Raw genomic sequence first — 14,613 nt, 5'->3', positions numbered from 1 at the left:
ACTGTTTGTTTTTTTTTTGTTTGTTTTTTTTTTTTTTGTTTTTGTTTTTTTTTTCTTTTTTTCTAATGCATATCATTATCAATTTGGCAATATCTTTTTAGAAAGAAAGATTATTCCTTTTCGCTTGTATTCAGAATTAACAGTTAAGTAAGCAATCTAGATTGGAAAAAAATTAATGTATGTTCCTGATTTAAGATGCCTCCTTGGAACCAAAATGAAGCTAGCGTCGGATTGGCAGCGTTGGATTCAGATTGATTGAGATTCAGAATTTACTGGCAAGGGTTTTAGTTCCACTTGGTTTTGATTCTCGGTATTTTTTCTCATTCCATTTGCAGCAATGTCCCCTATGGGCTTCCGTATTTGTCAGTTTGTATTCTTGTATTTGTATAGGAAATCCCACGACCTTCTCGTACAATTTGCTGTTAAGGTACGAGTGATGTTTCAAAAATCTTGTAATTGTACAAGACTTTTGTGTATTCATAGTTCCGACTGCCCTTAGTTACCGTTGCTATGTCCCACAACCTCAACAAATTAGCCAGCATATCTCAGAATTTAAAACTCTGATCGCTGAAAATTGATTATAGATTGTTTCAATTGTTCACTGTCCTGCGAAAAGAATAGAACATTGTCTCGTCATCCTTGTAGTACTCTTTAAAACAAATACTGTGTAGTTGTTTGTGAGACAAGATTTTAATTCCACTGGAAAAACTGCTGCAACGGTGATTGGTGAGATTGATGAGTCAAACGAGCAACCAAGCTCTTAGTGTGTGGTGTTTGCCCGTAACTCATCATTTATACTCACAGCTTGTGTCTTAGTTCCTAATATTCCCGTCAGTTCAATTACTCACCCTTCAGTTAATCCCTAATGATTTTCTATAAAACACGTGTAAAACTGTGAACTCTGCTACGACCTTACTATAAATTCTTTTTTATACCCAAGAAAAGCCAGCAAAGTGACATAGAAATGTACTTTTTTTCTCTTTAAAATGAAACGTTAAAGAAGAATTATTTTAAACAGTTTAAAAATACAAACGACGAGGTAGGGTGTAACACATTCAATAATTGCCATTTTTGTTGGCAACAACAACAAAATCAGAGCTTAGATTAAATTTGCCAAATCCGTATTAATAAAGCTGTAACGTCTTATTATTGCATTATCTATAATACCAAAAAAAGTTTGTAGGCAAATTCGTTCTCTCTTGCATACATTCCTTTGCACTGAAAATACTACTCTCCTCTCCTCACTTCTCCTCTATACACACATTGCTTTGCAAACAATTCCGCTTCTCCTCTTCTTGCCTTTCCTTTCCTTTCTTCCTACCTTCCTTCTCTCCTTTTCTAGAATTTGTTTGTCACAGTGACTTTTATCTTAAAAAGCTAAAATAAGCCATTTATATTTTGTTTTTCCAGCATTTAATACATACTTTTGATCCTCACTGATCTGAAACCAAAATTAACCCTTCACCGGAAATAACATTTCGCACAAAACAACTATTAATCCGTTCATTAATATAATTACCTCTCCTTTTCAATTTCAGCATTTACAATTAATAATTTATCGTGTATATAATAATTCTTAGAGTTTGATAACAATCTGGGATTCATAACACGCAACGTAGAGGTCAATCCATTCTTGACATTCGCGAATGTGAGCCAATGACAGAAACAAGATATATATAGATTTTAAATTTTACAAAATATTGTTGGAATAAGCCCCCGCTGTTTCTTCGTTGAATGATAACACAACGCTACGACTTGCTCCATTCGAATGATCATTTTAATCTTCGATATCCTTGTTGGGAAAGTTTAAGATGGCAGCCGGTTTTGTAGGATAATTTTTTCATGGCTTGGAGACAATGAAGAGAAGAAGTAACAAAAAGCGCAAAGGTAACTGTTCTTATTTTTTCAAATATTCCTGGCTCCTGTTACGAGTATAGTTATAAAAACTCTTCTACTACAAATCCAAAGCCTTTTGCCTTGTATCATCAATATAAAATGTGTTTGCTCAAAACCGTTAACCGCAATCTTTAAACCTAGCATTCTCAATTCTGCCACTGTCGCTGATGTAATTAGAATGACCGGCGTTGATTGTCAGAGTTTCCAAACCGCTTCAGGCACGTTTCTCTCATACTTTGCCTCCAAATTCTACATATTCAAGCCGGGGACTTCTACTATTTACTAAAAAATATTTTTCTACTTTAAGTGAGGTAAATCTCGTCCAAAATCTAGTGGATTGGGCAACAGTTTTTGTGTTTGTTACGTTATATTTGGCTTCTGTCAAAACGGATACGGTATTTGTCAACATCGAATAAGGATTATAATGTAATCATGGTTTTCTACTTCACCTTATCCCGCTGTTTCTGTTTTGTTTTAAAGCGTTATCATAAATCGTCCGTGAATGTGTTTTTGGATTCTAGCACGTTCTGTTATCTCAAAGTATTCGCAGTATTTGCTCCCATGTTTAGGGAATGGTTGGGGTATCTGTGCAAGCAGCTAAAGAATTTTCTTCTAACGTCGCCGATAACCTACATCAGCTCTGCGTGAAAATCTGATTAACATATGGTATCTTGTCTTTATTTCTATATCTTCGTAGCAAGAAGTTTGCCTTCTGAAGGACAAAAATAGATGGAAGAGTTGACTAAAGTCAGATATAATTTTGGTTTTAATGGAATTATTTTTCCCCCTAAAAAGCAAAATACTACACGGTTACGAAGCTACCATTTTTGCTAGAACCAAATCCACCTCTGCCAACCACGTGTCACAGCACGCGAATAAACTGACGTGGCTATGACATAATTTAGAAGTTTGTAAAAATTACAGTAACTAAAGTTGTGAGTTCAACATTGATTGAACCTTGTATTTTTTCGAACGAGGCTCTTGTGGTTAGCAAGATTAACATGGTTGTATTTTATTTATTCTTTTATTTCCATTATACCATATGGCTTTGTTTGTGCTTCGGAATAAATTCGTAGGAAAAAAATTGGCAGTTTTTTCATCTAGAGCTGTCGAGCAAACTTTCTAGAAAAGACTTTTTTTTAAAACAAGAGCAATGGATACACATGAGTAAAGAATGCAAAAGCATTGAGGCAAATTATTAAATAAGTGAAAGAAGACTATATAATTAATTGATTGTTCGATTAAAAATACTGGTGAACGCAACCCAGTAATAAATTAGGTTTTTAAAGAACTAACAAAATAAGGTAATAAGAGGCAGATATTTTCGGAAAAGTAAAATGTATCCTAAAATATTTAATTATTTTATATCATTATTACTGAATTTTATTTCATTTCATTTGCCGTTCGCATGATGACGTCATTTTTACTACTATCACCAAAATGCCTCGACAATTCTTTTCTTATTCTATTGGTGCTAATAAACTGAACAAAAGAAAGTGTGCAAGGGATTCTGGTAGTTGTAGTAAATGATGCAAACATTGTCGTGATTTATTCAATGTTTTCTTCCTGAGGGTCAAGTTTAAAAGTCCATTAAACTGGAGTTATCTTTTTTGTGGGCGATAATAATAATTAATAATTAAATAATAACCACTTCTTCGCTCAATCCATTAACTTGTTTTGCTTTTACTGAAACCTCAATTTTAGTTAAGCCTTCCAACCACCATCCAGTCAAGAGGCAAACGAGTAAGATATGTCATTTTAAATTGCATTGGAATGAATTTCTGTGGTCTTCTAAATTCTTATAAATTAATTGAAAGACAACCAATAAAATGTTATAGATTATTTATCGATTTATTTTATAGAAGATCGAGCAAATTTTAAATATTCTATTTATGGTAACCCTGTGGTGGTCTGACAGATAGTACTATACAACTGCAGTCACGAAACTGAAAACATCAAAAACCACCAAAATCTTTTTTTTCGTTAAAAATCACGTGAAAATGTCCAGTGTCTATCGTATAGTCTGGTGAGCTTGTGTTCATCTTTTTATAATCATATTGATCAATGGATGAACGCGGTTTTCCATGCTGAAGTCTTCAGTCTCTTTTTTCCGAGTTCAAAATGAGTAAGATTTCTTTCAACGCTGATGGAAATCAAGGCCTGAAAAATAAAGAAAAAGGTATAAAATTTTATATTTAGTTCTTCCTTTACAATGCTGTCTTTAAGAAATATTTTTTCTCGAAGGAGTAGCTAAGGAGTGTTCAGATTATCACAGTGTCTGATCGACAACACAAGGCCATTAATATTGGAGATATATCAAAAGACTTCTTTCCATCTAACTTACTGCACGTTTTATTCCAGTAATAGAGAGTTTTAGATTGACTTTTTTTTTCTCCCCGCAAACGACAAACGTGACCACGTTTTCATCGTTTTTCTGTATTTTACTTTACCTTTTACAAACCTTCTCACCAAGCGCAAATACTCTTTTGTTTTTCTACTACTTGGACTTTCAGTAACTTAAAAGAATTTTTTACTGGTCAACTAACGTTTCACGTTTGCCGTGAACGTAAATCTAAAACTCTAATCCTTTCTAATGTGCAATTAGTTTCTTTAGACGCAGACTCTCAGTCGCTCAGTTGTTTATTTATCGGTCAAGTTTGGCTTATATCTGTTTATCGTGCTGTTAAAAAAAATCCCCGAGAGATCAATGTTTCTTCCATTTGACTTATCTTACGAATCAGATTTATCCAAGAGAATATGTTCATTTTCTCACTTGATTTATCTCAATAAGAGTTTTCTTAAACTAGAGTTTTCACTAGCCCTAAACGTAATGTATAGATAAGAGAGCTAATAGTAGAGCTTTAAATTTGCTTTCCATTCGAGAAAGTCAACTGCTTAACTGAAGGAACTACACTGAACTTTATTATAAAATAACTGTTATGAATCTCGCGTTCGGATTGGTTGGGAGCGCGTGGTTTATGAGAGCACACAGCATACAATACAATACAATAAACTTTATTTAAGGAGGGTGACACAATTAACCCAGAGAGAGTTATCTAACACGTGGCCCTCACACTACTGAAACAATTCAAAAATATGAGAAATTAAAAGTGCAAACATTACATCATATTACTGGAAATTTGAATAAATTACAATTGTAATCAAATGGAAAAGAAAAATTGACAAAATTTATAAAGTGCTGCAGGAACAACGAATTTTATAGCGACACTCAAAACAGAATAATTCTTCTAAGTGCGAGACACTTGAAGACAACTGAAGAAATAAATGAAGGATTTTAGACTTGAAATTGGACAGATTAGATGAAAGAGAGTAAGAGGGATTAGGATGACAGAGTAGATGTTTCAAATCAGAATCAAGACAGTTGAATAGGGAAGCTGAACTATAAGCAAATGTACGTTTTCCAGCATGCGTGTGCACTTTCTATTTTGTCATTCCGTATCCAAATAAACAGTTATTCTAATTTGCATTCTATAAAAGAAATTAAAAAACTTGTTCGCTCTGCTGTGTGTAGTTATAAAGCACTAGGGGTTTACACGTCGTGCTTCTCTCGTGTTCTGCCAATCCTTGCGTGCTTTATAACTAGACGCAGCACGCGCGCGCGTTTTCAATTTTTTATCATAGCTTCTGTCTGTATCTTGCTCTTAAGATTCTATTAGAAGCATTGTTTTTGTTCGCTATCAAATATACTCATTCCACACGTCTGCTTTTCGAATAGAAAAGTGCCCTTATAGGCCCAACTATCTTTGCTCGCAGTTTGTCATTCCTCGATGCTGACCATAAAGAATGCAGGCTCTTTAGGATCAGATTATGCTTGACACCAATCTTCCGAACATGCGCATTAGTGTAATCGTGGATGTTTATTTCATTTCCAGAGCGCTCCAAATCCCCGGACTCAGATTCCAGTCGTATCAAAGTCTTTGTTCGTATTCGTCCTCTTGGTCCACATGACGTCACAGATCAGTTTGGAAAAGGGGCTGTTCACGTGACAAATGGAGATATGACACAGGTAGATATGTCTAACTTGACAACGGGTATGAGGCCACGTAAACCTTAAGGACTTAGTAGGATGCTAACCATATGCCTCATATACCACTTCTGGAAGGAAGGATGGATGGAAGGATGGAAGGAAGGATGGATGGATGGATGGAAGGAAATAAGGAAGGAAGGAAGGATAGAAAAGTGGATGGAAGGATGGATGGAAGGAAGGAAAGATGGATGGATGGATGGAAGGAAGGAAGGAAGGATAGATGGATGGATGGAGTGAGTCTATTTCGTTTTCCTAGGTCAAAGTCAACGAAGGAAAAACCTCCAAATCGTTCGAGTTTGACCAAGTCATACCACAGGAAACTGTCAATGAAGAGGTAGGGAAATCCCAAGAAACAGTGCTAAGCATTTTGTTAACAATATCCACTTAATGATATCTTAACTGGTGCATTAGACCTTTTCGGACTTGGGCGTAATCAGGTTTACCCATTTCAGATCACGTGTCATTCCCTAGAGTATCCCGAGAAGACTCATAAATATGGATATAACCCAAGCAAAGAATATTATTCTCAGGAAAATGGCACGTGGTCTGAAATAGGAACACATTATGCCCAAGCCTAAAAGGTCTTTTTACAATAACTTACAAATTTCTCGCGCGCTGTTTGGTTATTTTTTATCATCGATAATAGGACAGACAGATAAAGCTGACGTCAACGATCGCGCGCTCTTTCCGCTGGTTGTTTTGATCGCTATAAATGAGACGTTTTTATCGTGTTTGTTATTGTAAAAAACAAATAGACATCAGTTTTTTATGTGTCTGTCCTCTTATTAAAAACACAAATCACATTGTCAAAGTAGTATGTGGATCCACCTCGGCTACTCCTCGTGGATCCACACTACTTTGACAATGTGATAACGCAATTTATCGTCAATAAGAGGACAGACACATAAAAAACTGATGTCTATTTGTTAAATTCCTTTCCCAATGAGGAATCTGGAGAAGAACGGGAGAGTGGGGGAAATCCAAAAGCGTTTTTATTGTAACTGCAGGTTTACAAGATCATTGGAAAGCCACTTGTAGAGGCTTGTCTGACTGGGTTGAATGCCATCCTGATGGCTTATGGACAAACTGGAGCAGGTAAGCAAAAGAGAATATAAAACTGAAGTACTTTATCGAACCTTTACATCAAAGTCAGGGCAAGGCTAAATCCCAAATCAAACTTAAAGCCCTGTTACACGTTGAAACTTTTAGGCGAAACTTGTGTGCAACAGCGTTGCGAGACAAGTTTCAGAAGCAATTGCACCGTGTAACACCCCAGCTTTTGTGAAACTTTCGTCGCGAGAAAGTTTCACGAAAATTAGAACTGCTTTCTACTTCTGCAACCGAAACTTGTGTTGCGAACAAGTTTCAGGACGAAATTGCGCCGTGTAACACCCCTGTGCAACTTGTCTCGCAATGCCGTTGCACACAAGTTTCACCTAAAAGTTTCAACGTGTAACAGGGCCTTTAGAATTTAAAGTTTTGGGTTTTGCGGAGGGAAGAAAACTTGGAAAAACCCTTCCAATGAAAGGAAAGACGTAACAAACTCTACAACATGTGATGCTGAGTTCAGTAATCAAACCCTAGACCCCAGAGGGGAGAGGTGAGTTATGCATCAATGTAACCTTGATTCTAATAATATCTACGCATGTTTCTTTAGGAAAGACATATACACTCATGGCATCAGATGGTATCACACCCAAAATAGTCAATACCATCTTCTCCATTGTTGAAAGGGACCAACTTCATTCATACACTGTAAGTGATCTGTTTATTATAATTAGCAAGATAATATCACGTCAAAAGGCTGCTATCAGCCATACTTCTCTGCCCCCATCTGTTTGTTCGTTTATCCGTCATTCCATTTATCATTTTCTATTCCAACCATCCACCCATCCATCCATATATTCATCCAAGCATCCTTGCATGCATGCATCCATCGATTCATCCAACCAACCATCCATCCATCCATCCATCCATCCATCCATCCATTCATCCAACCATCCATCCAACCATCCATCCATCCAACTATCCATCCATCTTAAACCATGTTTTTCGTCTTCCCCAGGTCACGTGTTCGTACTTACAAATATACCAAGAACGAATCTACGATCTTTTGTGCGCGGGAAAGATGCGCGAAGTGTTCCTTCGTGAGCATCCCAAGAAAGGTGTCTTCGTAGAACGCTTATCAGAATTACTTGTCAAGAGTCCGCAAGATGTGTCAACGTTCTTCACCACGGGAAGGAAAAGACTCGCTTTTGCGGAGACAAAGATGAACAGAAACTCCAGCAGGTAAAGGAAAATGTGATAATGTTATGCAGAGAAAATCAGTGCCACTGATGCGCGAAACAACGTAATTCTTGGGATGAATGTTACGTCATAGCCGCCATGTTGATTGACGATAACAAAACATTCCTCATTAACATTTCTTGTTAGATCAACCAACATGGGGGCTGTTTCATTGTTTGTTATATCTCAAGGGGTTTTGAGTCATGTGGTTGCACCTAAAGAATAGTATGCCGCAGGTTTTGTTGACCATAAACTCTTTTACACTGGCTTAGTCTCGTCTATAAGCTAAATATTCATAGACACCATTAAAGGTTAATAATAATAATAATTTATTGAATTTATATAGCGCAAATCTCAATCGGGGTATCTTCATCAGACACCATTAAAGGTTCACGTGATTTGAAAACATTAGTATCGTTCAAGTTGAACATTCTTTACATTTCAGTTGACTTTTGTGAATGAATTGCTCTTAAGCGAGGCTAAGCCTGTACAAATGAGTCTGTATAGTCATAAAATACAGCGGTAATTACCGATTAAGGATTCATGTCATATTGCATCTGCAATTTTGTATGCAACAACGAGATTGCACCATATATGCATGCGCAACTGCAATGTTACGTGTAAACATGACCTGCAACTTTGGCTATCATATGCTGTTCTCAGCCAATGAAAAGCGACCTCTCTAATTGTGTACCATCCATGACCATAATTGGATTACATTACGAGATATGCTTGCCCTCATGAATTTCTCGTTCATGAAATCTTTATCCAGTTCTCTCTTTAACCACTCTCTCTGAGAGTCTAACGGCCATTACCCACGTTACTCTTACCCAGACCACCCTCATAAAGTATTATTTCTCTTGTGTACTGAACAGGTCACATGCTATTTGTCAGTTGAAGATCGAGAGAATAAACATGCCCACGCGATATGGAGGTGAGATGATTTGAAGAATAATATTTGCGATCATTAAAAAATTGATATTTTTGCAATAAAAAAGCAATATATTCTCATATCAAACCACTGACCAAACTCTCGGGGTAGTTTATCGGACTTGCGCTTACTTATCTACACTATCTTGCCAGCTAAGCGGCGAATTTTGTTTCAGCCAATCACAGCGCGTTTACCTGTTTTGCCGCCATCCTTAATTCCCAGGCTATTTTTCTGCTTTCTTTTGACTAAGATATAATATACGTGCCTACAAGAAGCAGAAATGTGGAAAGGAAGAATGAAACCAATTTCACTTTGCCGCCATGTTTGCTTCGTTCTTTCAAGCTTATGGCCGGTCGTTTTGTTCAATCATGCTTTGCGCGCTGCGTTTACCGCTCAGCTGGTATATATGTAGTATTTTGAATAAAGGTTGGTGAAGGTTTTGTTGCATGTTGCATTGTTTACCAAGCTTGAAATCATTATCATATGTAAATAATGTCAGCATAGAATGAAATATGCCAGAAAAAACGTGCAGAAAACGTTCGTGAATTTTTTCTGATTGAACTCACACCGTCCATATTGCATTTCGGGCTTGGTGTGTAAATGTAAGGAAAGCTTCATCAGAGTTTTTTGAAAGTTCCCTTTTTGAACATTTTAAGACGTCATCTATGATCTATGATCTATGATCAATAAGAGGGCAGTCAATGGAAATCTATGAGTGATTTGTTAAATAGCTTCGATTGTATGCGTGTAGATAGATCCTAAGCCTCTTTTGGATTCACCAAAACAAACATAACTCAACTTTCCATTGCCTTAAGTCTTAGTTGAATCTGCATATGTAATTACTACATTTAAATTTTGACCATCATATCTGTACAACATTGACATGTGCATTTGACCATCATATCTGTACAACATTGACATGTGCATTTAACCATCTTATATCTGTACAACATTGACATGTGCATTTGTCCATCATATCTGTACAACATTGACATGTGCATTTGACCATCATATCTGTACAACATTGACATGTGCATTTAACCATCTTATATCTGTACAACATTGACATGTGCATTTGTCCATCATATCTGTACAACATTGACATGTGCATTTGTCCATCATATCTGTACAACATCGACATGTGCATTTGACCATCATATCTGTACAACATTGACATGTGCATTTGTCCATCATATCTGTACAACATCGACATGTGCATTTGACCGTCATATCTGTACAACATTGACATGTGCATTTGACTATCATATCTGTACAACATCGACATGTACATTGAATCAATGCTGCGTCTATTTAACAATTAAAGGCCAAAGGCGAAATGATTATCGGTGGAATATTTACTGAGACGCGAGTCTTCGAGCAGCGAGGAAAATATTCACCATAATCACTGAGTCTGAGGGGGATGATCGTTTTAATATAATTTTGGGCTTCAATATCAGAGAAAAGTCGAAATTCAGGATAAAAAACGTTTTGTATTACTTTCGCTCTGGCAAACTTTCGAAAACCTCATAATCACCGCTCCAGCAGTGATTATCGTCTCAAATCACCTGTCGCTCGACCAATCACAGCTCGAGAAACTCTATATTCAAATCTAAAATTATACTAAAAGCATTGATTCATTGGTATCATGATAGCTACGTATACAAATAAACATTGGATTTGATATGTACGTTATAGAGGCTTTTCACCATCACGTGATGGCAGCCATGACAGGAGGCAGGAACAATGGAATCTGGTCTAATGTGATTTACATGAGAAATAATTCAGTCTTCCAGTGGAAAAAGACTCTATTGTTGTGCCTCCTGTCATGGCTACAATCAAGTGATGCTGCAAAGCCTCTATAATTCAGTAAAGTAATCAAGCAGTGGATTAATTTTCTTTCTTGATTATTGGTACAAAGTTTATTCGCTCTATAGACCCCTTGCAGCACTTCGGAATGCAGCCCAATTTGGAGGACGTAACAATAAGTTTCCATTAAACCATTTTCGAGTTCCAAATTACCGCTGTGTTTCTAGATTACAGACTTGTTATCGTGGTAGTATAAATATGACCAATCTGACTTTTATTCTTCACTTGACTCTGAAGATGACTTCCGCTCAGGGTTGTCAAAACGTCAGTCACATCAAACAGTCCTTCTCAGGACTACATCCACCCGGATGATCATAATACTTCGATTGACATTCATTCACCTGGGTTCAGACCGTTCTATACTATTACAGACTCATTTAATTGATCCGTTTGAAGACCAGACCGACGGCACCGTGGCTACGGCCCTGTTGTGCTTTCCAGCGCCATACGGAATATACAATTTTCGAGTTCCAAAATACCGCTGTGTTTCTTGATTACAGACTCATTTACACAGGATTAGCCTCGGTTTTGTGCAGAATATTCAAGTGTCTCAGTCAAGGTCCGTCGAGTTTCAAAGTGTTTGTATTGTTGAAGTTGTGCATTCTCTACTTTACCGTTGGTATTTGTGAATATTTAAACACTGATACGAGGCTAACCCTGTGCAAATGAGTCTGTCATTAAGGAACACAGCGGTAATTTGGAATTTGAAATTTGGAACTGGTCTATTCTCAGGAGATTGAAATTATCTTGTTTTGTGCTCCAAATTGAGTTTATTTGACGTCACATGCAAGAAATCTATTAGACTTCATGTCTATATAGAGTAGATTACATACGATTGCCAAAGGGCATGATAAATGTTACTGTTAATAAAGAACAGAATTGACGACATACTTTCCACCAATCACAGCGCGAGGGGCTACTGCTTAACCAATGAAACAACACGGTCACGGCACGTCCTAACATTAAAATAAATCTGGTTTAAGAAACGAATAAGTATAAACTTTCAAGGAGTGAATAGGAAGAAGCTAATCCATTGTTTGAGTGTTAAACATTCATTCCACCTGTTCACTCATCCATGTCATCACTCCTTCCACTAGTATTCGATGCGCATGCGTCATCTATGACGTCAGACTCCTCCATTGGTGACCTCACCTTCTCAGGTCTATCATCCTCAAGCTTCGAAGGGGGTAGTGAAGGGAGCATGTGTGGTTCACGGGACGTACCGTCATTTTTTGATTATGAGGTAAGTGTTGCGCAATAATTTAACAGTGTAGTTGAGATTTATCTCCCTGGGATACCTGTGGTGCTTTCTATTTATTCTTGGGTTGGGTTACCTGTGGTGCTTTCTATTTATTCTTGGGTTGGGATACCTGTGGTACTTTCTATTTATTCTTGGGTTGGGATATCTGTGGTACTTTCTATTTATTCTTGGGTTGGGATACCTGCGGTGCTTTCTATTTATCCTTGGGTTATGTCACCTATTGACCTTTTCGCTATGACCATTTCGGTTCCTATTAATTCTTCGATCGGACCCCGGCTAAGACCACGATTCCTTGGAACTTGGTATTAGCTAAGATTAGCTAGCTTAATTCCAATAAACATTTACCTATAAAACCTCAAAAATCACCCTTGAACATCGTTTCTCATACTCATTAAACATTCATGAGGAAACCACTCCTCATTGTTGGCTTTGAAATACTACTTCCCCGCACCGAATTTAACACTCATGATTGACACTTGCCGTAAATGGTTTCTCGCTGTGAATCTTTGATAATCCTGAATATTAGCACAGGAGTTGTTTAGCTAGTTATCTTGTTTCCATACTTACAACACTCATGATTGACACTTGCCGTAAATGGCTTCTCGTGGTGAATCTTTGATAATCGTGAACATTAGCAGAGGAGTTGTTTAGCTAGTTATCTTGTTTCCATACTTACAACACTCATAAATGACACTTGCCGTAAATGGCTTCTCGTGGTGAATCTTTGATAATCGTGAATATTAGCAGAGGAGTTGTTTAGCTAGTTATCTTGTTTCCATATTTACAACACTCATGATTGACACTTGCCGTAAATGGCTTCTAGTGGTGAATCTTTGATAATCCTGAATATTAGCAGAGGAGTTGTTTAGCTAGTTATCTTGTATCCATATTTACAACACTCATGATTGACACTTGCCGTAAATGGCTTCTCGTGGTGAATCTTTGATAATCCTGAATATTAGCAGAGGAGTTGTTTAGCTAGTTATCTTGTTTCCATACTTACAACACTCATGATTGACACTTGCCGTAAATGGTTTCTCGCTGTGAATCTTTGATAATCGTGAACATTAGCAGAGGAGTTGTTTAGCTAGTTATCTTGTTTCCATACTTACAACACTCATAAATGACACTTGCCGTAAATGGCTTCTCGTGGTGAATCTTTGATAATCCTGAATATTAGCAGAGGAGTTGTTTAGCTAGTTATCTTGTATCCATACTTACAACACTCATGATTGACACTTGCCGTAAATGGTTTCTCTCTGTGAATCTTTGATAATCGTGAACATTAGCAGAGGAGTTGTTTAGCTAGTTATCTTGTTTCCATACTTACAACACTCATAAATGACACTTGCCGTAAATGGCTTCTAGTGGTGAATCTTTGATAATCCTGAATATTAGCAGAGGAGTTGTTTAGCTAGTTATCTTGTTTCCATACTTACAACACTCATGATTGACACTTGCCGTAAATGGTTTCTCGTGGTGAATCTTTGATAATCGTGAACATTAGCAGAGGAGTTGTTTAGCTAGTTATCTTGTTTCCATACTTACAACACTCATCAATGACACTTGCCGTAAATGGCTTCTCGTGGTGAATCTTTGATAATCCTGAATATTAGCAGAGGAGTTGTTTAACTAGTTATCTTGTTTCCATATTTACAACACTCATGATTGACACTTGCCGTAAATGGCTTCTAGTGGTGAATCTTTGATAATCGTGAACATTAGCAGAGGAGTTGTTTAGCTAGTTATCTTGTTTCCATACTTACAACACTCATAAATGACACTTGCCGTAAATGGCTTCTCGTGGTGAATCTTTGATAATCCTGAATATTAGCAGAGGAGTTGTTTAGCTAGTTATCTTGTATCCATACTTACAACACTCATGATTGACACTTGCCGTAAATGGTTTCTCTCTGTGAATCTTTGATAATCGTGAACATTAGCAGAGGAGTTGTTTAGCTAGTTATCTTGTTTCCATACTTACAACACTCATAAATGACACTTGCCGTAAATGGCTTCTCGTGGTGAATCTTTGATAATCCTGAATATTAGCAGAGGAGTTGTTTAGCTAGTTATCTTGTTTCCATACTTACAACACTCATGATTGACACTTGCCGTAAATGGTTTCTCGTGGTGAATCTTTGATAATCGTGAACATTAGCAGAGGAGTTGTTTAGCTAGTTATCTTGTTTCCATACTTACAACACTCATAAATGACACTTGCCGTAAATGGCTTCTCGTGGTGAATCTTTGATAATCCTGAATATTAGCAGAGGAGTTGTTTAACTAGTTATCTTGTTTCCATACTTACAACACTCATGATTG

The 14,613-nt window shown here is 37.0% G+C and overlaps 1 protein-coding gene across 1 annotated transcript in view; it reads left to right on the top strand.

Moving 5' to 3' along the window:
• The first annotated feature begins 1,741 nt into the window (after window positions 1-1,741).
• The window catches only part of LOC116286585 (uncharacterized), a 49,425-nt gene continuing 36,553 nt past the window's right edge, over window positions 1,742-14,613 (top strand). Inside the window, exons 1-8 of the mRNA XM_089028203.1 lie at window positions 1,742-1,887; window positions 5,790-5,923; window positions 6,201-6,278; window positions 6,952-7,039; window positions 7,602-7,699; window positions 8,010-8,233; window positions 9,106-9,164; window positions 12,125-12,270. Of these exons, the coding sequence (XP_088884329.1) occupies window positions 1,857-1,887; window positions 5,790-5,923; window positions 6,201-6,278; window positions 6,952-7,039; window positions 7,602-7,699; window positions 8,010-8,233; window positions 9,106-9,164; window positions 12,125-12,270 (858 nt within the window). The 5' untranslated portion in view covers window positions 1,742-1,856. The remainder of the gene's footprint in view (window positions 1,888-5,789; window positions 5,924-6,200; window positions 6,279-6,951; window positions 7,040-7,601; window positions 7,700-8,009; window positions 8,234-9,105; window positions 9,165-12,124; window positions 12,271-14,613) is intronic.

This window comes from Actinia tenebrosa, unplaced genomic scaffold, assembly GCF_029948245.1.
Source record: "Actinia tenebrosa isolate PJP-AT-01 unplaced genomic scaffold, QUT_ActTen_1.0 PGA_scaffold12__29_contigs__length_12842862, whole genome shotgun sequence".
Taxonomy (NCBI): Eukaryota; Metazoa; Cnidaria; class Anthozoa; order Actiniaria; family Actiniidae; genus Actinia; species Actinia tenebrosa.
This window is presented reverse-complemented; position numbering and strand designations above follow the sequence as displayed.